General features: G+C 46.5%; 1 protein-coding gene across 1 annotated transcript in view; it reads left to right on the top strand.

Annotated features, from left to right (window-relative positions):
* Window positions 1-8,145: 8,145 nt before the first annotated feature.
* The window catches only part of HGSNAT (heparan-alpha-glucosaminide N-acetyltransferase), a 580,634-nt gene continuing 562,304 nt past the window's right edge, over window positions 8,146-26,475 (top strand). The window contains exon 1 of the mRNA XM_086937464.1: window positions 8,146-8,320. Within this exon, the coding sequence (XP_086793590.1) occupies window positions 8,209-8,320 (112 nt within the window). The 5' untranslated portion in view covers window positions 8,146-8,208. The remainder of the gene's footprint in view (window positions 8,321-26,475) is intronic.

The raw sequence follows: 26,475 nt of genomic DNA, 5'->3' as shown, positions 1-26,475 counted from the left end.
GAGTGGCGTTGGGTGAGTGGCGTTGCGTGGGTGAGTGGCGTTGCGTGGATGAGTGGCGTTGCATGGATGAGTGGCGTTGCGTGGATGAGTGGCGTTGCGTGGATGAGTGGCGTTGCGTGGATGAGTTGCGTTGCGTGGATGAGTTGCGTTGCGTGTGTGAGTGGTGTTGCGTGGGTGAGTGGCGTTGCGTGGGTGAGTGTGGTGTAGCGTGGGTGTGAGTGGCGTTGCGTGTCTGAAAGTGGTGCTGTGTCGGTGAAAGTGGCACAGAGCCTTTAATGTGGCCTGGCGCAGGAGAAATGCTGCTGCTGGGAACAGATGGCCTGGCCGTGAAGCAGGGGGCGGGGCAGCGCTGGGGAAGCCTGTGGGAGGGTGATTGATGCCTTTGATGTGGCGATATTAAACACCCCCCCCATGACGAAGTTAAACAGTGGAAATTCATTGGGAGAGCAGACTAAAAGTCACGTGTCACGATAGCGCACGTGATGCATTAACACATAACCGCATCTGCCTTGACAACGCAGAATGCACAATTGGATTGGTAAATTTTGTGGCTGGAGCTGTACAGTGTTTCCTGTCACCAGGTTTGTGTTGCTGTCACGTTTTGCATCGGGTGTCCACTCGTAAAGACCTTCTTCTGCCCGGAGGACAATTTGCACTGTTTGAGGTCTGGGAACCTATGCTTGGCACGTGCCGTTGGGCCTCAAAGGCGTCGTTCCTGTTCGTGTGTTTCAAACGTGCGATCCTTCGTGCACATATTTTAATATTCTAGATAAGCGAGTTTGTCAGTTTGTAAGCGATTATTATTAATATTCTGGGCAGTCTCTGTGCCGTTTCTGCTGTTTTATTGTAGGGAATTTGAACTGTTGAGACAATATTTTATTTAGGAGCCTTTATGTTAAAGGCTAAAATTGTAATGCAAACACAAAATGCTGCAAAATGAAAGCACTGGTGAGAATAAATGTGACGTTGAATTTTCTGGTTTGTGTAAAGTGCGCAGCTCCCACGGACGGAGCATCTTGGCGCTTTAGCTTCGCTTGATGTGGTGCGCGAGGGCTGCAGCTGTGCTCCAGTACTGTAACAACGCACGTGCCTTACTGGCTAGGCCTGCTAGTGTAACGCCGGAAGCGCCAACTTCATATACGGCGCGTGGTCCGTGTTTTTCAGAGTGTAAACCATTCACAAACATTTTCACGTTAGTGGTTGATATCAGCAAGTATACAAGATCTTATTTATGCTTTTAAATTTGAAATTCCGATTACCAGAAACGTATGTTCAAAGCAAACCGTCATGTGGTTTGAAGGAAAAGTCCACCTTTTGCACGGGCTTAAAGCAGCCCCACAGCTTTGTGTGCAGACAATGACGCTGCCAGGCTCTCTGCTCTGCTAAGCTTCTGTGAATGAGCGTTCTGATTGTTTTAGGAGGGACGGAACTGAAGTGCTGGCGGGCAGAAAGGACGGCCATGCGAGGTGGGAGGAGATTGAGGCGTCCGCAGCTCTAGTGTGGCAGGCAGATGGCGGAGGGAAGCCGGATGGGGGCGGGAGAGCCTGGGGCGGGAATGCGAGCGAGGGGAGGCGGATTAGGAGGGAAGCCGGATGGGGGCGGGAGACTGTTGGGGGGGCGTGCCTGTGGGAGGGTGATTGAGAAATGTTGCGGCGGATCAGGAGGGAAGTCTGATGGGGGCTGGAGAGCAAGTATACAAGATCTTATTTATGCTTTTAAATTTGAAATTCCGATTACCAGAAACGTATGTTCAAAGCAAACCGTCATGTGGTTTTAAGGAAAAGTCCACCTTTTGCACGGGCTTAAAGCAGCCCCACAGCTTTGTGTGCAGACAATGACGCTGCCAGGCTCTCTGCTCTGCTAAGCTTCTGTGAATGAGCGTTCAGATTGTTTTAGGAGGGACGGAACTGAAGTGCTGGCGGGCAGAAAGGACGGCCATGCGAGGTGGGAGGAGATTGAGGCGTCCGCAGCTCTAGTGTGGCAGGCAGATGGCGGAGGGAAGCCGGATGGGGGCGGGAGAGCCTGGGGCGGGAATGCGAGCGAGGGGAGGCGGATTAGGAGGGAAGCCTGATGGGGGCGGGAGACTGTTGGGGGGGCGTGCCTCTGGGAGGGTGATTGAGAAATGTTGCGGCAGATCAGGAGGGAAGCCTGATGGGGCGGGAGAGCCTGGTGGGGGGGCGTGCCTGTGGGAGGGTGATTGAGAAATGTTGCCGATGCGCGTGCATGTTTAATCACGTGGTTCACGTGAACTGCATGAAAACCGCGGGGCTGAAAGCCCTTTGGTTTCAGGATGTTTTCGCCACTTGAATTCTCGCTCCGCTCGATGCGCTTGCGCACATCGATAGGTCGCGAGACCTAAAAACCAAATGCAGCTGGGCATATCTCTCACTGGGAGCAATACACAGGATCACTGCTAAAAGAACTGACAACTAAGACCGCCCCAAAAATTAATTTCTATTAAGAGAGCAGTAAAACCAACTCAAATAGAGAACAGAGAGCACAATTAAGGATACAAAAAGGATCAGTAAACCTGATCCTACGAAAGCTAAGATCAGCCCCCAAAAACGTCTACCTACGAGCTGCGATGAAACATCAGAGGGCTGAGCTCAATCGCACAAAATGGAATATAAAAAAAGGCGCTGAAAATGAGGCCTGGGCAAAACTACTATACGATACCAAAAGCAATAATAGTGCCCGCTTCTGGCAATCAGTGAACATGATCCTGCGTCCACAGCACAAAGACCTAGGATCTCACACTGTGGAAGAGTCATGGATCAACTAACTCTCCAGCCTCTTTAACGACCCTCCGGAACATGCAGGAGCACAAAGAAGCACCAACACAGAGCCCGACTCCACAACGTTTATGCCGGTGCTATTGACTCAGAGAGAGCAAGGCCTACCCAAAAACAACTTGGACATATCAGCTTCTCAGCAGATAGCCTTAATAACAAAGCAGATTTGTAAGGGCAGGAAAGAAGGAGCTCCAGGACCCAACGGCATTCTGCCAGCCCTGTTTAAGGAAAAAAACACAGAATGGGCGACCATCATGCAACCGTTATTCACGGAACTTAGACTCCTAAATAGAATCCCAGAATCTTGGAGGGGGTCGACGATCGCCCCCATATACAAAAAACGTGACAAAACGGACCCTAACAACTATCGCCTAGTGGCCCTCCTAGACAATGAGGCGAAATATTTTGCGGGAACCATCTTAGAGGCGATTGTGTTATGGGCGGAATCAAACCAGATCATACCACTGAACCAGAACGGCTTCCGGAAAAATACGGGAACAGCAAACCAACATTCTGGCTATCTCACTAATTTTTGATGCAGCAAAAACCCAAAAACTGCCATTGCACCTGTGCTACATCGATTTCAGTGCAGCATTTGACAACATCGAGAGAGGCAGAATTTGGGGGAAACTAGCACAATGGGGCAAATCGCAGCCGATTCTAAACATGCTGAAGCTTCTCCATTCTGATACCTGGGTGCAGGTGAAGCTAGGAAGCGGCACCCATTTGTCATCCAAAGTTCGCACCACCAAAGGCCTCAAGCAAGGGTGCGTGCTTGCCCCAATATTGTTTAATCTGTTCATGGCGGATCTACCAAACTTACTCAATACATGTAACTCCCACTCCCGGAGGTTGGGAGGGAAAACTCTGAGTAACCTTTTGTACGCTGACGACGTCGTATTACTCAGTCACACCTACATCGGCCTTCAGCAGCTTCTGATCCAAATGCACAGTTACCCAACGGAAAACAACCTAAAAATAAATCTGAGCAAGACCCGCACCATGTCAATTAACACCAACAATAAACAACAGAAGCTCTGGACCCTGGGCGGCCAAAAAATTGAGCCAGCATGCGAGTACAAATACCTGGGAGTCACTTTTGACAGAGAAGGTACATTTGTACAGCAGAAGCAGGAAACAAGGAGAGGGGCTCTGATCGCCGTTACATTGAAAAATTTAGCCAACCAACTGATGGGGCCAACTCTGACCCCTTACTTGAAAGTTATTCAGGCTAAGCTACCCCCCTCGATCTCCTACGGCAGCGAGGCACTACGAGGAAGAGACTCTAAGAACCTGGATCCTATCCAGGTAAAAGCCTCCAGAACAATGTTCTCGCTCCCGCCCTACACCTCGCCCGCCCAAATAAGGTTGGAGTTTGGCTTCCAAAACAAGATCTTGCTAGACAGGGAGCCTACATCATTTTCTGCCACAAACTCCGCTCTGCCGCTACTGATGCACTAAATTCGCTGTTATGGCAAGATATACAAAGCAGGGACGTATCTCAGGCAAGAACTCACCTGCAGGCAGCATTGGGGGCCACTAAACTATCTGCGATCTGGGACATGCAACTCGGGCAAACTAGTCTGGAAAAACGTCAAATCTCTTTCCTTATTAGAGGACAAGGCAGCCTTTGCAAAAAGAAATCACGCATGGATGACACTCAATTCGTACAAATCCCTGACACCACAATCATATTTTAGTCAGGGCTATCCAAAAGCTATAAAATTGAGGTTTTTGAAACACAGACTAGGGATTTTGCCCAGCAGAGAGAATCTTCCACCATAGCTCAGGAGTAACGGCTATGAAGCCTGTCCGCTCTGCAACCTAGAGAAGGGCGACATCCTCCACATGACCTGTCTCTGCGAAGAGCTTCGGCAAGCCCGCCAACAGCTCTTTAAGGACCAGCTCATGCAGATAGGGACTAGCACTAGAAGGCAAGCGGTGCTCGCCTGCTTGAATCCTGCAAACACTAAACTGAACTGCAGATATGTCAAGTTCCTTGCGATGATTGAGCAAAGACTGTCAAAACTTCCAAAATAGGCGCTCATCGATACAGCCAACAAGTAGGCGGATATCAGGACGCAAGGGAACACGCTGCCCCGGCCTCAGAAAAAATGCTCTTGGACAGTTATACTGGGTTTTTACTGTATGCTTATTTTTAAAATGATTATAACGAACACTTTTTTTACGATATTTAATTACTTTTTTACAAAACTTTTTTGCACTGGTTTTAATTAACTATGCATAATAAACTTTACCTTAGACCCAAACCTGTGAACCTTGCCCATGAAGGGCATTTGGGGAGGAGTCTTGTTAAGTCTAGGCTTTGTGAGAGGTATTGGTGGCCTGGGATGGGTAGTCAGGTGGAGAGGTCAGGTGGAGAGGGTGGTCAAGGAATGTTATCAATGTGCCACCAACAATAAGTCTCAGGTCACCAACACTGCTCCCTTGTCTCCAGTGGAAGTTCCACAACAAACTACAAAACCCGTTCTCTATGGCATATAAAATGTAGTGTATCAACCGCTATAGTTTCCTCCTTAGCGTAGTGTGGACATCACTATATCTTTCCATATAATCTTAAGCAAAAACCTTCTTTATTTCTTATGGTTTTTTGCACCTCTCATGCCTATTATTTAAAATTCCTCTTTCCATTGACAGGCCTCCAGAAACAACATGTCGGCGACTGGTTTTAGACCCTGTTCAGTCCACCGACCAGCTTTTACCAATAAGCACAACGCACCCTGTCTAGGTGAAAAAATGTGAGAGAGATAAGTGACACCTCACGGGCGAACCACAAAGGGGGCAACTGGCAGGTACCCACCCAGGTCAGCCCACTGTTCTCATCATAGGTAGTCACCTTATCTCCGAAAAACAACAAACGAAGTGTTCTAATTAAGTGTCCAAACAAAGCAAAAACAAGGTGCAGATAGAGTGATAAATAAATCCACTCTACCGTGGTGACGATGTGTAACTAAAATTGACAAGCACACCTATTGCACGATACCTTTATTATTCACTTGAGGTGAGCTGTCAAATTAAAATCGTGTACAGGTTGCTATTCATGCATACCCATTTCACAAGCCAACATGTTTCATTGCCTCCCAATCTATGGCAAATTCTTCAGGGCTTAGACAACACGTCACAGCACCCCAGTTGGACACTCCATTCTACAGACACCTCGCTAAGCCATTTCATCACATACCAGCTTGTGGGTGGGTATTGAGTTCGAAACCAGACACCTTATGTGAATCCTTCTTTTTCTTGCTATCCCTTAGTCGTAATATCGATCAGTGCAGGATTGCCACGGCACAGCGTCTCATTGTACATGAGCCAAGGGTTAAATTAGGATTAGATTTTATGGGTCCTTTTGAATTGTTGAGGCCTTCTGAAAGATTTGTGATTTTAGTTGACTACTCATCTAAGTGGGTTTCCACCAAATGTGTAAGTTCAGTTAGCACCAGAGTGGTTCTGGATTTTCTTAAAGATTAATTCATGAGTGAGGGAGTCCCTAGGTTTCTCATCTCAGACAATTGGGTGCAATTCACCTCACATGAGATGCAAGAGTTTCTAAACGATTTTGGCATAACACAAAGAACTGCTCTTTATGCACCGCAAGCTAATGAACTTGCAGAATGCATGAATAGAGTGGTTAAAGCTTGTGTGAATAGAGAGCCATCGACATGAGAGTTCCTCTTAAGGATGTTCTGAGAGACACTTGGCTGGCTCACCATCCTGCCCTCAATGGAATTTTGCAAAGTTCTCCGTTCCAAATATTAAGGGCAGAGTTGCCTTGTCTAAGCTCAATCCTGGGTGGCTGCCTTCTAGCCAGTGAGGTGGTTTGGATAGGGAAAAGATTGATGCTAGAATTGAGACATATAAAAAAAAAAAACAAGGAAAGATTTGATTTTAAGAAATCAATGACGGCCGAGACAAGGAGAGTGGGTGCTCATAAAGAAACCAAGGTGGCACAAGAAAGAGGTCTCTGAATTTATGGGCCCATTTGTTATAACCTCCATAAAATGGAATGTTGTGACGGTTCACGATGGTAGTAAGTGGAGTATGTCTCGCCTGGTAAGAGTCTGAGGTGATAATCACTGCATACTTTATGTCCTGGTGGTAATCTGCCTGGACCAAGTTTGTCGGAAAAAAATGCCCTCCCAAGTTCACATGCACAAGGTTTTCCTTTAAGATCTCGCCGTACTCCTAAATATTTAAGACTATGTGATGAACTGGTACAATCTCATTATTCTGTGATGAAATGATGCATTGTTGTTTGGTTCTCCTTATTACACACTTCTACTTTCTTCTCTACTTACCTTCTTCTTGTTGTTCTTCCTTTCTTTCTTGTTTTTTTGGTACGGGGGATGGGTTATAATGTATTGATGTACTTTAGTGCTTGCTCGTGCCTGTTGATTCTGTCTCGTGTGAGGCAGTTGGAGACTGGAGAACCGGCAGGCTGGCAGCGAAAGTTGGTGGTGCGTCTTGGAGACATTAAACTTCATTCAAATACTATCCAGTGCCTGTCTCCTTAACAGACTTCTAGCTCAAATCTATACTCCGAGTAATTTGCCCTGGCTACCAAACCTGTACACTGGTGCAAACAGAAATTTCTTAACGTTTGAGATACTACCTCTCAGCCATAGGCACAGAGTACCTGTAAACCTCAGGACAGGAACGTTCTTAGTATTGAAAAAGCACAAATCAAACCTTCCTAGTATTGAAACAGAACAAATCCCATTTGCTCATGCATGGATGTACTTGAGGCCATCTGGGTCCCTTGAAACAGGAGATTCGTTACCCTTAACTCATTTGTGCATACACTGCTCTGAGATAGTAGAAATCAAAAGAACAAATAGAGACAGACTAACGTGATCTCGATTTATGTGGAGAAGACCCACTGAACCCCCGCAAAGACGAAATATAAAAATCTCTCTACCAGCAACTCTTTTAAAGTCTTGTAACATGAGGCGGCTGCGGACTGTCACTAGGGAAAACGAAAAAAGAAGGCTAGTGAGAAAACAGCGTGTGCAAAGCCACAGCGCCGTATTTTAGCGCCAAGACGTGCTGACTTGGCCAATGTTTTTTTTTTTACTTTCGCTCTGCTAAATGCTCCTCGAACCAATATAAGTTTAAGGATAAATCAATGGAGTTCTCCGTATTTATCTTGCAAGACCTATTCTCCAAAATACTACTCGAGCCAATATAGGTTTAAATGAGAAATCAATAGAATTCTCCCTATTTATCTTGCAAGACCTTCGACGTCGATGTTAACGTTTTATTAAAATACTTTATCTCTGACATTCCAAGATGGCCGCAGCCTTTGCGAGCACCAGGCGGAGTTCAACCGGAGAAAAGCTGTACAGGCGGAACAGCAAAGACTGAAAGCAGAAGGATTGGAGGTGTGAAGGGCGTGAGGATGATGCTGGGTGCTCGGAGCTCCTGTTCTGTCAGCGGACTGGTACTTGGTCTGTTGACAGTGGGCGCTGCGCTGCCACATGAGGGCTTTTATGAGCCGCTGCAGACAAACAGTGAGTAACGCATTCTGTTTTGGTGGTGATTTGAGTGGCCCCACCCTACCTGACTGCACAACGTAGTCCTGGGCTGTACTTGTACGCACATGCGTAGTTATTGTTTCCGGCGTTCAACGTTATGGAATGTCTATTTAACCTGTTGAAACGGTTTCACGCTTTGATCGTCCTGTTCGAAATGTATTGGACTTGCATAAATAATGAGAAAAAATTTGGCATTTTTGGATAGAACTGGGCCTCCAGCCACCAGGTGTTAAGTGGGAGAGTATGTGGAGTCACAGGCTGAGATGCCGAATTTGAAACTTGGGCCAGATGCTTTTTTGGATGTGGCAAAAAAACATTTTGAAATGTCCACAACCCAATTTGCGATTTGGTTACTATTCTAAATTCCGAATCTTAGTAGTATGTATCAATGTTTTGCTACCGAATTATAATCTCAAACATACATTTTTTACCTACTTGAAAGGTGGTGGTAACCATTTGCAAAGAAAGGGTCCCCCAGAAACACCTTCCCCTTTAAGAATGTAACAATATTTTTTGAGAGCAGGCAGACCTCTGTCTACTGTTAAAAATTAAACTTAAAACATTTCAATTTTTGTTTTTGAAACAGATCCAGTTTTCTCTTAAAGAAAATAATCTGCGCTTAAAAAAATATGCTTTATTAAAAAACAATCAGACATGATGATCTACTGCCCCCCAGCAGGCCACCATCCGTGTGATGCTTATAATTCCTAATGGGTTGCAAACTTCCACCTACCTAACTAATGTTCATGAGGTAGGTCGATTTCGACCCTCAAGAAATCACTAATTAATAGTTCTAAGGTTTCTTATATTAGGTATTGCAATTTCCTAATAGTGATTCGCGCAAATGAGGACCCTCACACGACTCTGCTCAAGTAGCATAAAAGGTCACTTTTATTATTAGGACAGCCAAAGACACAGACTCCGCAACATTATCTTTATTCAACAAACACCTTGTACGATTTTCCCCAAAACCTTTTTCCCAATTGTATACATCTCCATTCCCCAATGCTTTATTCTTTGCCAACAATCCATAACTTGTTTCATATCAACCAATATTATTTCCATCTTTCCTTTTCTTTCTCACCTACCCTCCCAACCCCCCCCCCCCCCCATAGAGAAAGGAGGAATCCGCTCTAGATTATCCTATCCCTTAAGAACACGCCAACAACACATAACAAAAGGAGACTGTCAATAGTGCCCCAAAGTGACATCTTTTCTCTTTGGTGTCTATAAACAGGACAAGAGTACATCAATAACGTATAACAAAAAACACCCTTCCTGACTTCTTCCAAAGCCAGGGTGGGTGGGTGGGTGGGTCAAAAACACGACGCCACCGCTCCTTCACTAGAATCGAGTGACGTCGCCCTCCCCGCACCTGGACAGCCCCTCCCAAACCCCAAATATCCAATCAGAGCGCATGAGGATAATCCCATTGCGCGAAATACCCCAGGGGGACACCGGCTCATGCCAAGTCCCCCTGGGACCCATCGCTCAAATAAGGACCCTCACACGACTCTGCTTAAGTAGCATAAAAGGTCACTTTTATTATTAGGACAGCCAAAGACAGACTCCGCAACATTATCTTTATTCAACAAACACCTTGTACGATTTTCCCCAAAACCTTTTTCCCAATTGTATAAATGTCCATTCCCCAATGCTTTATTCTTTGCCAACAATCCTTAACTGGTTTCATATCAACCAATATTATTTCCATCTTTCCTTTTCTTTCCCACCTACCCTCCCAACCGCCCCCCCATAGAGAAAGGATGAATCCGCTCTAGATTATCCTATCCCTTAAGAACACGCCACCCAGGAAAACCCTCAGAGTTTCCCTGCCCCACCCAACCTCTTATCACATCCCAACTGTTGCCAATGTGTTTATATTTCTTCTCTCTTTGCTCAAATTTTTATTTTTTTTATATTTTTTTCTGCGAACACCATAAATCCACACACCACAAGTTGGCCAATGCATCACGGAGTTCCATGAGGTAGTATGCTTGCCCCATCTGTGACAGGTGTACACCATCACTTCGAAATAAATGAAGCATTTCGCTGGGAAAAATGCTCATGAGCCAGCACCGTTATGCCCATAGCTGTGCAGACATTTTTTATAGCTCTGTTTAACTTACGGCGAGCTTTCTCGACAGCTGCATGTACTCGGGCACCTCTCCATTGATGTCTATAAACAAATTCAGTCCAAACCACCCGAGTACCCACCCAATTGGCTTTAATTACAGCTAGATCCAGTTTCATTTGTTTAATGAGTGCTAATCCTGACAAGTCCACCAGATCGTTTTCACCAAGGTGTATTATTAACAAGTCTGGTATTCCCCAAGCCGCAGCCAATTTAGATAGCAAGGGAAATAAATCCTTCCATTTCATTCCCCCCACACCTTTCCATAACACTTCATGTTCTTTGCTATACAAACCTAACCCTCGTCCACAAATTTGCTGTTCAGCAAAAATTGATGCCCATTTAACTATGGAATGTCCAACAATCCAAGTCCTCTTTTTGCAAGGGAAATCCAAAACTCGACCTGCGATACAAAAACCAACATTATTACCATAAACACAGCGACAATTGCATTACAATCTCACATATCTGTAACAACAGTTAGATTTCCATCGCCCTATGCATTGTAATTCTTCCTTCCCCCAACCCAACCTAGCAGCTTCCGTAGCCGCGCCTATTCTAAAGGAGTGAGTACCAAAGCATGTTGGATTTTCTCCCACCAATGACAGAGTTTTTCTCAATACTGCCAAAAATTGAAAACAAGTCAACTGATCCCCTTTCTTATGACAAAAAATTGTTCCAGAACGGAAAACTGTGGACTGTATAAATGACCCCCACTCCTCAACAGGGCAACAACCCACCACCCCACTCCCTCCCAATCTCACCCACGTCCCACTCCCTGTTTGGTCTGTCTTTGACTGTCTCAGCCTGATCTGTAAGATTTTTTCCCCAAGGATGTGAATATCCGACGTCTGAATCCCAACTTGGTTCCTTACCAAGTAGTTCCGAAATGCGGAACGCTCCAAAGAAAAGCCACACCATACGTAACCTAAAGCGTACCAACTCCCATTCATTGTAACAACAACCAGGCAGGACTCCTAAAATCCGCCGTAACAAGTCAAATGTAATAGGGTCCCTCAACTGTTTTGCATGCAATTTGTGTTTACCAAAACCTTTCAACATCTTCCTCAAAAGGAAACCTATCTGAACCGCTTTCCCTAACAATAACTGGCTGTAAAATGAAATACCTACAAGCTTGCCTGAAATCGTCGTATGGGACAAACCTTTGTCCATCAAATATAATACAAACTCTAACATAAACTGTTCACTTTCCACTGCTGTACCGTCCTTCTCACGATCCGAAGCATAGCGTAAAAAGTCAGACCACGCTTGCTGGTAACTCCTTCTCGTGGATTCCGCTATAGAATGCTCAACCAGCTCTGCAATCCTCATTCCCCCAGGTCCCAAATGGTCGAAGGGATCGCCGTCTTGTGTCTGTCTACTCTGGGCCCCAACTCCCGGAACCTCTGCCAATTGCAACGAGATAAAGCGTCGGCAATTGAGTTGTTCACCCCAGGAATATGTTTTGCCTTAAACACAATATTCAACTGAAGGATTCGCAACATGAACGCCCTCAACAAGTGTAGAACCTTCACATCTTTTGCTCGTTGCCCATTGACCAGACTTACCATCGCCATGTTGTCTATACGGAACAACACACAGCGATTCTTAAACTCTTCACCCCACACTTGCAATGCAACCAAAAGCGGGAAAAGTTCTAGGAAGGCGATGCTACGACCTTGTTCCAACCAATGAGCCGGTCAAAGCTCCGCTCACCAACGTCCTTCCCAGAACAACCCAAATCCTTGGGCTCCCGAAGCATCTGAGAAAATCTGTACCTGCCACACCGTGTCTTCATCTACAAAATTGACAGACACTCCATTAAAGTCGTCCACAAACCTCAACCAGATAAGCAAATCCTCCTTTATTTTGTTCGTCAGTCTTATGTGATGATGGGGCAAGGAAGCCCCCGCCATTGCAAAACCAAGGCGCCTGCAAAAGGTTCTACCTGCTCTAACTACTCTGCAGGCAAAAGTAAGGTAACCCAGAAGCCTCTGGACCTGACGTAGTTGCTATTTCTTTTCGTCAATGATTTCTTACAGAAAAGACCTGATCTCTTGCACCTTAGCCAAGGGCAAACGAGCCACCATTGCTGCAGTATCGATCTCTATACCCAAGAAGACCAACTTCGATGTCGGACCTTCCGTCTTGTCCGCCGCCAACGGCACTCCAAACTCACCTGCCAATTCCTGAAAACAAGCCAAAACCTTGTCACATTGCCTACTACCAGCCTCACCAACAAACAAAAAAATCATCCAAGTAGTGGCAAACTGCCGCATGCCCAGACCGACGAATAACACACCATTCCAGAAATTTGCTAAAAGTTTCAAATAGGGAACAAGAAATAGAACATCCCATTGGCAAAACACGATCCACATAGTATGCATTGTCAAAGTACATACCCAGTAATTCAAAATCCATGGGATGTATGGGTAACAAACAAAAAGCTGCTTGAATATCGCATTTTGCTAGTTGCGCTCTCGTACCCACCCTGCGAACCATCTGTAAAGCATCGTCAACTGACGCATAAGACACCGCCGTGTCATCCGTCGAGATGCAGTCATTTACTGATTGCCCTTCCGGCCAGGACAAATGATGAATAAGCCTGAACTCACCTTGGGCCTTCTTTGGAATAACTCCCAGAGGCGAGACCATCACATTTGGCAGGGGACAATGTGAGAAAGGACCCACTATTCTACCCAATTCCAGCTCTTTCTGCAATTTTAACCGTACCACATTAGGCAATTCCTTCGCTGATTTGAGGTTATCAGCCCAGTGCAACACTCTAGGACCTTGATACCCAATACGAAAGCCTAACCTAAAACCCCAAATCAGTTTTACTGCCGCCTCGTTATCCGGTAAACGTCCAGACACTGCATCATCGCTTGAAGCCTAATTGGGGTAGGAGCCTTTTGGTATAAGTGGTTGCAGTGTACCTCGCCCCCTCTGTCCCCTCCCATGGTCTCCCTGGTGTTGATTAGGAAAGCACTGGAAAATGGCATGTCTACCCCCACACTGTGCACATTCGTGTTTGAACTTGCAATATTGACGCACACAGGAGCCTCGATTGAAACCCCAACAAGCTCCCGTGGTAGGCAACTGTCCTCTCCCCAATCCACCCTCCCCCATTGTGGTGGTACGCTGCAGAAAGGGCCGATAAGTTATTGGTAAACCACTGGCCGTATGTATCGTGTTGGAAGACGGGTGCCCTGACAACCATTGTAGCCACAACTCTTGGTCCACCTCTCCCCCACGGTTTATCATTAAAGAGACTCACCCTAGCCCGAAACTCTTCATCATAATTCAACCAAGCATAGCCCCCCGCCTGTAGATGTGCCCTTCTGATATCTACGTATTTAAAAAGTGCCACTGCCCTCTCTGGATAACGCTCACAATGGACACTGGCATATATAATGAAGGCAGCCGTCCAATTCTCAATTGTTTTAGGCACCTGTGGGCGGCGGGACAATTCCAGCTCTTTTCCTTAGAACCCTCTCTGGCCTGCAGGTCTCTATGTAAAAGGCGGAAAATATCCACATAATCGTGGCTCCAAATCCTCTGCCTTGTTCTCTGCGACAAGTATGTGCCCAAGGGCATGGCCACCCCCATATAAGGCAATTTCGTACGACCACTCCTTGGAGTCTCACTGCGCCAAGAGCTACTTACTGATGACACCGGGCTCACCCCTCCCTCCCTTTCCTTCTGACCCCCAGACCCCAAAGTTGACTGTGGCGTCTCCTGTGCCCCCGAACACAACTCTTGACCTTTTGCCATCACCCCATTTCCACCCTCCACTGGCCCAACACATGGGCCGCTTGCCAAAGGCCGTGTCCACGCAGCCCACCATTCTGCCTTACCTGCTGGTAGCTGCGAAGCCCTCTGATGAAATTCCTTCAGACCATCACGCTGATGATGTCCGCCATGCTTCATACGCTCCGAAGAGAGAACCGCTCCAGATCTCTGAAATACACTAGCAGAGGTGAGATGGCCGTCCCCCCTCCCTCCAGACTCCTGGCCGCCCAAACCAGCAGCCGTCTCTTTAGACACCCAAGCCCTTGAATACGTTCCATTTTCTTTATCAAAATCGTCATATTCACCATCATTCACATCTCGGAATTCAGTATTCTCAAAACTAGTGTTTAGCATAGAGCCAGAACCAATGTCGACGCCATGATATGTCACCTCAGACACAGGCCTCCGTATAAAGCGCCCGGCCGAGGGCCCAAAATCCGCATCAGATTCGCTTCGAGTAACACGCCCCGCCCCCAAAGCCGCACTTTGCTTCGCTGTGACAGGAATAGAACTCTGTACCTCAGAAATGCGACCAGAGCCTGTTGCAAAGTTCCCGCCGCTCCAGCGAGGAACCGCTCCATACCTACCTTTTACCTGTTCCAATGGATTACCAGAGAATTGGTTTTTGCGCATATCAGCGTGGTTCACCCAAACCCACTGCCCTTGTTGTGGACCCAATCCAGAATCAAATTCCACACGTGGGTGACGCGGTGGAGGCCTAGATTCCAGAAAGAACTCAAAACTTTCACTGTCTTTGCTGCCAACCCCACTCCCACTCTGACCCTCCTCCCAACCAGGATTTTCCTAACTTTGCTGATCCCACAAACCACCCCCAACCGCCTGAAAGTCATATGTAACGCCAGAGGAATGGGGCTCCTCATAATAGAAGTCTGCGTCACTCAAAGCCCGCGGGTGGCCTCTTGGCTGAGGTAACAAAACGTCTTGACAGTCTGAATACGCACTCTGCATATTTTGATCATTCGGCGCCAGTTCTCCACCCATGGCGCCTTCAAACTCCACCACCTCCAACTGTCCAAAATCTTCCTCTTCGCTGTCACTGGAATAATCTACTAATGTATTCTTCTTATTTTATTTATTTATTTTGAAAGTTTTATATAGCGCGAACAAGATCTTCGCAGATATGAGACCACTTTACAGAGGAGAGGAGCAAATATACACAGATACATCTATAGTGTTAAAAGTACAGTGCAGTGATATCATAAACAATCAAGTAAGTCAATTTCAAAGTCAAACAAAAATGCAAAGGGTTCGAACAAGTAGTACAGATGAGCACTGAGTCTTTGAAGTTGATCCCCAGTAGTGGTTCAAGTGCATTTAGCCATGAGGATCGCTTTTACTTCTTTCTTGAAAAGTATGGTAGAGGGGATGAGCCTGGTTTCGGGGGGGAGTGAGTTCCAAATCCTGGGAGCCATTCCTGAGAAAGAGCGTTTATAGGTTTTTTCTTTGCGGAATCTTTTAGGCTTTAGCAAAAGATTGTTTGTGCCTCTAGTGTTTCTGGAGCCTCCAGAAATCGTCGGCTTCTGAGGGGTATCTAGGTGAGCTCAGGTGGACAGCCTTGTGCGTCAAACAAGCGATTTTCAGGTGTATTCTGGCTTCAAAAGGCAGCCAGTTCAGGGATTTGAAGTCAGGGGAAATGTGTGAGTGTTTTTTTGATCCAGTGATAAGTCTCGCTGCGGCGTTTAAAGAGGCTCTTATGGATGCCGTAGTAGCTAGGGGGAGACCGCAGAGGGCGGTGCTGCCGTATTCTATTCGAGGTATGACTAGTGATTGTACCGCAGTTTGGAAGTCTTTGGCTGGAAGGAAGGGTTTAAGTTTCCTAAGGGTGTTGATTTGGTAGTTTGCTCCCTTAGTTGCTTTGTTGATGTGTTCTTGCATGCTGAGATTTTAAGCCACATTTGTGCGGTAGTGATCTTCGCGGGAGGTGAGATCAGAAGGAACTCTGTTTTAAGGGCATTGAGTTTGAGATGATTAGCGGCCAGCCAGGATTGGGTGCTACTGATCGTTGAGTTCAAGAGCGTGATGTCATTGGGTGATTGTAGCTTGAGATAAAGTTGGGTGTCATCAGCATACATGTGGAAGTGTACATTGGAGTCTTGTAGCAAGGTGGTGAGAGGTTCCATAACTAGGTTGAACAAAGTTGGTGATAGGGAGGATCCTTGTGGTACGCCTAGCGATACAGGTCTTGGCGCGGACATCAAGTTGTTGCTCTTGAATTTCTGTGACCTGTTATGCAGAAAGGACGTGAACCATTTGAGCACAGTTCCAGATAGGCCCATTCTTGTGTTTAGTAGTTCGAGTAAATTCTCATGTTTGACGGTGTCAAATGCGGAGGAGAGATCAAGGAGGATGAGGAGGCAGGTATCGTTATGATCTAGGATTTGGAGGGCGTCATCGATTATGTGAGTCCTAGCCGTTTCAGTACTGTGATTTGCTCTGAAGCCTGATTGATGAGAGTTGAGGAGATCAAACTGAGTAGTGTGTTTAGTCAATTGTATTTGTACGCATTTTTCCAGCAGTTTGGCAAGAGTCGGAATGTTGGTGATGGGGCGGTAGTTGTTGAGGTCAGAGGGGTCAGCTGTAGGTTTCTTTAGCAAGGGTGTGACTTGTCCAACTTTGAGGGAGTCGGGAATGGTCCCTTGTTGAAGTGAGCTGTTAATGATTTTAGTCCAGAGTGGAAGGAGCGACGGGGTAAGGACTTTGACAGCGTTAGCAGGAAGGGGGTCCGTGAGGTGATTGGATGGTTTCAGAGTGCTGAGCAGTTAGCCAATTTCTTCTTCCGTGTAGGTGACAAAGGTTGACCAGGTGGCATTGTTTTTTGGTTTAGTGGGTGCTATGCAGTGGGGTTTGGGATAGCGGCTTGCGTCCATGAGTAGATCATTCTTTATGTTGTCAGTTTTTTGGTTAAAGAAAGAGGCGAAGTCTTCGCAGGAGGGAGCTTCGCCCATAGTGTTGAGAGGTTGGGGTTGTTCTTTGGAATGCGTTCGGATAAGCTCAAACAGCTTTGAAGCAAACCTCTGGCGCAATGTCGACTCTATTGCGCACCTTGGGTACAGAATAGCTCGTTGGGGGTATTCCTCCTGACAATGCCGCTTCCGTTTGCGGAAAAGACACACCTGGCGCCTGTGACGTTTTGTCAACTCCTGAACTGCTCTCACTGAAAGGAGCCTCTTCACTTAACTGCACATGACGCACTCTAGTATCTAGCGCAAAACTGGCTCTACCTCCTCGCCTTCCTGCCCGCTTCCTGGCTTGAGGTGCAAAGACAAGCTGACCTCCCCTCACAACACATGGAGCTGAGGCAGAACGCGGGGTGGGGGTTTCTTCCCTCGGCTACTCCTGCCCGAAGAGCGCGCTCTCCATGGTCGCACAGCTGGCATTATCTCCACACACAAAGTCTCGGTGGTACTACCTGCTACAGACATGCAAGCAGCGACAGCGCGACCCACCCCTTTCGCTGTTAGGCGACGAGGACGCTTCACTTCGACAGAACCTTCCACCACAGCACCTGGGCGTAATAAATCAGAACGCCCAACAGCCACCAGTGCTCTTATTGCCTCTCTGGCAATATCTTCCGCAGACATGGCTCGAATATTCAAACCGCCGTCGAAGAAAACAGCAACGCAATGTAAATAACTAAGCGCTGACAGGAATTCCTCTCAGCTGACAGTCAAAAACACGTCGCCACCGCTCCTTCACTCGCATCGAGTGACGTCGCCTTCCCTCTCCCTCCCCCCGCCTGGACAGCCCCTCCCAAACCCCAAACATCCAATCACAGCGCATGAGGATAATCCCATTGCGCGAAATACCCCAGGGGGACACCGGCTCATGCCAAGTCCCCCTGGGACCCATTGGTGAGAGTCACAATTTGAAAATCGCCGTTCCTAAGTTTTGTACCTCTGGCCCTAAGGAACCAGGGGCCAGCAACATTATGAATTATGATTTCCAAATTGCAGTTCTTACCACTTCGCAATTTGGAATTTGCAATACCTAATGTATGACTTTTATTTTCGGAATAGCGATTCCTAATAGGTCGCAAAGTGACCTACCTCATGAATATTAATGAGGTAGATCTCAATTTTTGACCCACTAGGAATCGCAGCCATCATAGATATGGTGGCCTGCTGAGGGCAGTAGACCAACATGCCTGTGATTGCTTTTTAATAAAGCATTGTTTTTTTTAAAAATGCTTCCTGTTTAACTTGAAGAAAAACAGGATGCATCTAAGAAAAGAAAATGAAACGTTAAAGCTTACTTTTTTAAGTAGAGGGAGTGGGTCTGCGGGACCACTGCACGCTCTTAAAAAAAGATTTTCTTTTAGCATTCTCAGTGGGTACCCCTTCCCCCTTGCAAATGGGCTACCACCAATTATGAATTGGTAGTAAAGTATTACTGTTTTGCAAACAGAATTTGGTTGCAAAAAATGTATACATACCACTGCAATTCGGTATTTGAAGGGACGCCCTAAACATGCCCCTTGCAATATCAAATTGATATTGGGTAGCAAACACAAATTGCAATTCAAATCACAATTTCCCTTTTTTACTTTGAAGAAGCTTTTTTACGGTCGCCAGAATTGGGCTGTTTGCAAACTCAGAAAAGCTTTGTACATCTGGCACCAGGTTCAAGTCTTGCGGTCGGCTCACCATCCTGTGATTCTGGGTAAATCACTTAATCTCCCCTTGCCTAAAAAGAAAAATAATAATCTGACCCTGTGCAATGTAACTGATGCTTGTGTAAAGCGCTCCAATATCTTCGGGTTGAGTTTGCGTTATGTAAAACTGCATGCAAAAAAGCTAAGGTTTCCTAGTTTTTTTTGTTTGTGTAATGCTAGGTATGTTATATTGTGTAATTATTTGTCTGAAATTTTGAGCGTTCAAAGGAAGTTTAAAAAAAATAAGAGTACGATTTTGAAACAGAATATGGTTCGCCATTTTTTCTTCCAAATTTTCACCTTGATAAAATGAATAAGAAATTCTGCAAGATACTGATAGAAGAGACTGGTTAGGGAAGAAAATTTTTCTTAGTGAGTCACTCTCTGGCCAAAACAGCCTCCTACTGGTATCTTGTGAAAACTTTGCTCAGAATCCTGTAATGTGAAAATCCCGAAATTGTGGAAGTTTGTGATTTTCTCTTGTGTAAATAAAATTTGTCCAGGCCGATTGCCATATGCTGCTGTGTGGCCAAATACGGTCCACTTGAGTGATTCAAGTCAAGAGAGGAGACTGAGAAGAGGCTAGATGTCTAGCCAATTCATTGACTTAAACACCTGGCATATATCATATGTCCATTCCCTAGTTAAATCTAGAAGTTGTCCCCCTTTTGAAATCTTAGCATGAAAGACGGAGCAAAATCAATTAAAAAGCACTTGAGAACTGTGTAGCTTATTTTATATGAGTACTAAAGTAAACAGCGAGATAATTGCAATTTTACAAAAGACCACAGAAAATTTTACACAGATTCTTTTTTACCTCTTGACTATTCCAGAAAAAGAACAGTAAAAATTTGACCGGTATTTTTCTCTGAGAAAGGTGTGGCAACCCTAGGCCACTGATGGACTTTAAATCTACAAAAGAGTGTAGTTTGTACTTATTTTCTTTATTAGATGTAAAAGAATCACTAGACATGAGAAGACTGTCTAAACTTTCATTATCCTACGGAATGCTGCAAGCTGTTAAAATACACTGCCATAGCCTCTGATAGACCAAAGGCTAGTTCTGTTAAATGATCGGTAAAATGTCAACATTTGCTCAAAACAAAGACTAGTTAAGCCAGTAGGTTTGACGTGTATATTGGGTGTGCATATCCGCCACAGACCTCAAACCTATTGATTGTGTGCTAGGTAAGCGCTAACACAAGCATTTAAAAGATGGATGATATATAATATAAAGCAAAGTTTTTAGGTCTTGCCTACCAAACAACACAATTTGCCTACCCCAAGGGGAAAGAAATGTTCTAGGTGTGGTGTAATGAAAAAAACAGGACCGGTGGTGCGGCTTTGGGGGTAGATCATCCTGCCATTGGACAACTCACAATCCCTCGGCCCACAATAGTGTTTCTGCCCCCGCACATCTCCATGGATTCAAGAGCCCAAATACTGGCACAATCTCTCATGACTAGTGATTGGGTTTTTTAGGCATAGCTATCACATGTACAGGGCATTCCGGGCAAGAAAACACCCTGGCATCCATGCAAGCCACATCATGCTAAATTCCACTGCATCTCTATTTTTCAGGCAAGTCCTGGGTTGGTAGGGTTCCATGGGTGCTGGCCAACCTAACCCCAATACTGCAGCCATCAGCCATGGAGGGTGAGAAGGGAATTGGATTTTTCTAAGGATAGCTATGAAATTTGCAGGTCATTCTGGGTAAGAAAACATAATGGGAGCCATTAAAGTCACACCACACACTACTCCCCTGGGTGTCAAACGCTTTAAAAATGCCTGATTGTGAACAGTTTGGTTTCCCTGTATGCTTGGTGGCCCTGGCCCCAAATTCTGCAGCTACCGAAATTCTAAGAAGGATTATGAAAGGAAAAATCATGCAGTTTCCACAGTTTATTTTGTGGCATTTCCTACACCCAGCCATAGGCCAAACCACACAAGTGGGGTACCCTTTTGATTGGGTTTAGTGTGGAAATCCTGAGTGGTAGTAATTTAGTTGTTCTGAAATGATTCTGTAACTTTCTGTTAGAGAAATATAAGGATTATTTGTGAGTTCACCTAAAGTTTGACATATGCGAGGTATTTAGTGTAAGACTCCAACTGTGATGAATACAAGCCACACCACCCTGCACAGCCCCGGGTGTCCAATTTAAAAAGAATTAAGGGGTTGTTACGAATCCATGGGTGCCGATCGACAACAGGCCCAAATACTCTAGCCATCTACATCCCAAGAATAACGGAAATTGAAAGTAAAAAAATCTTGAACTTCCTCGTGTAAAAAAAATATTTTTATATATCAAAGAAAAGGCCCAGTTATTCAATTCTTAGCATGATGAATTTGCATGCATTTGCTCATATATAATATCTGCAGTCTTCCTTCAAAACGTTACATTGTTGCTCATGTGTTACATCAGTGTAGGCTCATTACACTACAGCTTTATTATCAATCGCCTTGTATTACTTCCTGATCTTGAGGCAGTGTTGGTAAAGTACATATCTCTCCTCTATAGGTGTTTCCCCCCCCCCCCATATTCCTATCCACGTTTTAGGGCAGCCTCTAAGCACATACACAGTCTTTTCTGCCACTATGGCCATGTCCATATCTTTGCACCACTCCGTGAGTGTGGGAGTGTTGGAAGCTCCCCAATGTTTAGCAATGTTCCTCTTAGCTAACATAATTCCCAGTGTTGCCCAACTTTGCCTTGTGGAGTTAATGTCTGGTGCTTCCCAGATGTTCAACAGACAGTGTTTGGGTTCTGGCAGGACTGGGCTCCCGCTTATTCTGGTGATAGTGGCCATTACGGATGGGAGTGGGGAGAAGGGGGGCAGCAAGAGGCAGCTGAGGGAATGCTGGACGAGGGATAAACGAAACTGGAGAGATGGCCGGATTACAGACTTGGAACCAACATAGACTCCCAGGCGTGAACTTTCAGGAGGGTTTGGCTCTGTGCTCTTGAGGGGAAGGGTGTTATCCGAGGGGCCCATTTATAGAGGGCTCAGTTGGACAGTGCGATCTAGAGGAGTGGTGGCGGCTGCCCGTTGGTATCCAGTCCCCCCTCATTGCCCTTAAGGCATGCCCGCAGTGCCTGATGTTGGGCCTAGCAGCTGTTTGGTAGATGTCATGGTTTGGATGGGAAATAGATGGGAGTTACTACGTCCTGTTCTTGGAGGGGCGGGAGGGTTGGGACGTTTGGGGGGAAGTTGGGGAGGGATCATCACCAGCGCAGAAACAGAGGTACGATTTCGATTGCACAGGAAACTATGGGAGAATGTGTAATTCAGCTAATTTGAGATGTATAACCTGAGGGGGCTTCATACTATGACAAGACAACATAAGATTCACTCCTATCTAGTCCGCAGGGGAGTACACATTGCACTACTCCAGGAAACACACTTAACGAAGGCTGAAGGGGTAGCGCTGCAGCGTAGATGGAAGGGCATACTCTGTGTTTGCTAGAGGAGCACTGATCTGGATCAGAGCGGGGGTCCCTTTTTCAGATGACTAGGCAGACGATTGACCCTGAGGGTAGGGTTGTGGCCATTGAAGGGAAACTAAGAGGTAGGAAAATTGCCTTCTGTAGTGTATACGCACCTAATGTTGATCAGTTGATCTTTCTGGCGAGGGTATCTGGGGCTCTGGCGCATTATCTTGCGAGTCCTCTGGTAATGGGGTGTGACTTCAATTCCATTACAGACATCTCCCTAGATAGATCGCATCTCCCCCCTGGCCGATTCCCCGATACATCGCTTGACCAAAGGTAGGCTAGATTGGCAGTCACAATGGGGGCTGGTGGACGCCTGGCGTGCGCAATACCCAAGGGACAGAGACTACTCCTATTTTTCTGGCATGCATGAGTTACACGTAAGATTGGACGCGGTGCTATGCTCCCCAGCAGTAATGCCATCTATTGTGTGGACTGAATACCTAACCAGAACGATATCTGATCATAACCCTTTGTTAGTCACCATGCAATGGATGGCTGGAATCTCGTGTGTCCCTACTTGGAAATTGCGCCACAAAATGTTGGATGACCCGCTTTTCCATGCCGCGCTGGAGGAGAGGATCACTCAGTATTTTGTGGAAAATGCTGGTAGGACCGCGACGAGGGCGACAGTATTGTTTGCCTTCAAGGTGGTTATCAGGGGGCTATGCATAGGGAAACATGCGGGAATACGGAAAGTACTCTTAAGCGATCTGGACAAAGCTGAAAATAAGCTACGTGAGGTAGAATTATCAAGGCCTCGCCGCCCTGAACTACAGGAAGAGGTTAGTGTAGCGAAGGAAGCGGTGGCAGCAGAAGTGGAGCATTTACGTAGTTTTGACCATAAGGCTTACACGATGACAGCCCATGTGGAGGGAGACAAGGCGGGGACTCTGCTGGGCTGCTTGGCCAACCCCTCAAAACGAAGTTCCCCCATCTTAGCTTTAGAAACGGAGGGAGAAGAAGTGGCTCATACCCAAAGTGAAATTCTGCAGTGTTTCACGCGCTACTATGAGGCACTTTATAAAAGCAAGCTAATGGTCGGGGACCATGCCATCGATATCTTCCTGGAAGAACTGCATTTACCAGGGCTAGACCAAGAGCAGGCAAAAGATTTGGGTAAAGACATAGAGTTAGGAGAAATTCGAGGTGCCATTAAAGGTATGGCCCGCAACAAAACCCCGGGACTAGGTGGGCTACCCATAGAATTTTATGGGAAATATGTTGACCTATTGGCACCGAGACTCCAGGAAGTCTACAAGAAGGCAAAAGAGTTAGGGCTGTTACCCCAATCTATGCGGGAAGCACTAGTGATCCCACTGTTGAAACCAGGGAGGGAGAGTAAGAATACAGCCTCTTATAGACCATTGTCGATGTTAACCACCGACTACAAAATATTGAGCAGCATCCTGGCGACCCGATTGTTACAATACATGATCACGCTAGTCCACGAAGATCAGGCTGGTTTCATACCGACGCAGAACACGACCGCGAACATCAGGCGATTGGTGCGCCTGCTGGAGGAAGACCACCCAGAGGCACAAAAGCCAATGATACTGTTGGTAGATATCGAGAAAGCTTTTGATAGCTTAGAATGGGGGTATTTATACAAATTACTGAGACGTTTTGGCTTGGGAGAGGGTTATCTGCAATGGACGAAGGTATTGTACAGGTCGGCGGTGGCTAGAGTAAGAGTAGGCACGCTGATATCCTCGCAATACCCGGTGGAACCAGGGACGAGACAAGGGTGCTCGCTGTCCCTGTTACTGTTCGCCTTGGCAGTGGAACCCGTTGCGGTTACGATTCGGACGGGAAACCACTATGGGGGGCTGGGGAGCAGAGACGGTCAACAGTACATATCGCTGTACGCGGACAACCTACTGCTCTTCCTTGAAGACGCTGACAGTGCAATGGCAGGAGCGGAAAGGTTGCTCTCGGACTTTGGGGAAGTCTCGGGCCTGAGAGTAAATTGGTCCAAGATATGTCTGTTCCCGGCAAGGCAGGGGGAGACCCGACCCAGCATGGTTCGGGCGGTGAGGTGGGAACCCACCTGTTTGAAGTACCTGGGAGTGCACATTTATCACACGGCGGCGGACATGCTGGAGGGGAAAGTGGATCGCGGCATGAGGGCGTTGAAAATCAGCATGGCCTTTTGGGCCACCCTCCCGTTGTCGGTGACGGGCCGCATAGCCCTCTTAAAAATGATAGCACTCCCTCGCTTCTTATATTATTTTAGAACGTTGCCAGTGTGGATACCTAGCTCCACTTTTAAATTATTGAAATCGTTAATAGTGTCTTTCCTCTGGGGTGCGGGCAGGCGTAGAGTTGCTCAGGCGACGCTCATACGGCCTAAGGCCGAGGGAGGACTGGCAGTCCCAGACGTTGAGTTATATTTTTTAGCAGCCCAACTGCTTATCTTCACGCAAGAAATAGCACAGGAATTTAGAGGACCGGAACATAAGAGAGATAGAGGAATATCGCGCCACGTCCTCTCGTATATAGCGTTGCAGCAGAAGTTAGACCTCAATTTCCTCCTAACGGAGGAGAAAACGCTCAGACTTTGTTAGAACCGCTCCCAACGCAGGGCGGGAGTTTTGCACCCGTATGCACCCGAAATACCGCTTGGTGTGGTGACGGCGCTACCACACGGCGGAGACTGGTCACAATTTCAGAATTGGGAGGAAGCTGGACTCCAAATGTTGGGGGACCTGTACGAGGATGGGGCTATGCTACCCTACCAGACACTCCAAGAGAGGTTTGACATACCGAGAGGAGGTTTATTGTTACACGCAGCGTTAACTAGAGCGATTCAAGCGTACTGGCGGGAAGGACTGATGGAACCCAAGACATCAATGGCCTGCCAGTATGCCATGATGGCGGCAGGGACATTCAAGGTGGTCACATGTCTGTACTCGAGAATGCTCAATGACGGATTGGCGCCCCTGGACACATTGAAAGGAAAGTGGGAGATAGATTTAGAAAAAGATATCCCTAAGGCAGCCTGGGCGCAGATAGTGCGAAGGGCTTGTAAGAGCACGAGGAACGCAAGGTTACAGCTGCTGCACTTCTATATACTCTACAGAGCGTACTTGACGCCAGGGAAAATCCGGAAATACTTTAAGGTAGAAGAGGTGGCATGCCCCAGATGCACGAGAGCTGGGGTGGAATTAGAACATATGTTGTGGTCCTGCCCGGCGATGGGACTCTATTGGAAGGAGGTGGGAGATACCCTAAATGCAATAACAGAGAGGCAACTGGTGTTTGATATGGCCATTAGCATTCTGCACTGGTTCCCCCACACATCCAAGAATAAGTTTACAAGTAAATTTGTAGACATGGGGCTTATACTGGCAAAATGAGAAATCACGAAGCATTGGAAGGCAACGGTGGGTCCCAGCAGCAAAAGATGGAGGGGCGAGTTCCTAAAGTGGACCAACAGTGAAAGCGAGTTAAGGTATCAGCTGGCGCATAGGCGAAACAATGATAAAGCGTTAGAAGCAGTGATGGCATGGGAGAGATTAGTGCAGGCACTACGAGAGTATGAGCCACAAGATGATTGAGCAGAGTAGATCACTGATTGGGGGACAGCCCGAGACATGACAGGTGCATCACATAGATCAATACATGGTCACTCCTGTGAATGCATGATAAAGAGAACAGACACGGTTGTGCGCGTCGGTGATGGGAAGTTAGGGAGGAGGGAGGGAGAGTAAAGTTTTAGTAGAAGTGAGTGGAGGGGTTATGTTTCAAAGGGCTTTGTTTAATTTGGTACACTGATTGCAAAGAGCTGATATATCAACATAACATGTAATGCATAACCGATGGGGGGGTTTTCGACCGACTCTTTGCGGTTGGGATGTCAATTGTTATGTAAAGGATTATGTATGTTTTGTGCAGAAAACCAATAAACTACGTCTTTAAAAAAATAGTGGCCATGACGGACGACCAATATGTCATTATGACCGGGCAGGTCTAGATGGTGTGGAAGAAGGTACCCACCACCCCACATCCTCTCAGGCAAAGCTGGGTGTCAGTTATCCCT

The sequence above is a fragment of the Lissotriton vulgaris genome, chromosome 9, assembly GCF_964263255.1.
Source record: "Lissotriton vulgaris chromosome 9, aLisVul1.2, whole genome shotgun sequence".
NCBI lineage: Eukaryota > Metazoa > Chordata > Amphibia > Caudata > Salamandridae > Lissotriton > Lissotriton vulgaris.
The sequence above is the reverse complement of the archived record's forward strand: the minus strand, read 5'-3'. Positions and strand labels throughout refer to the sequence as shown.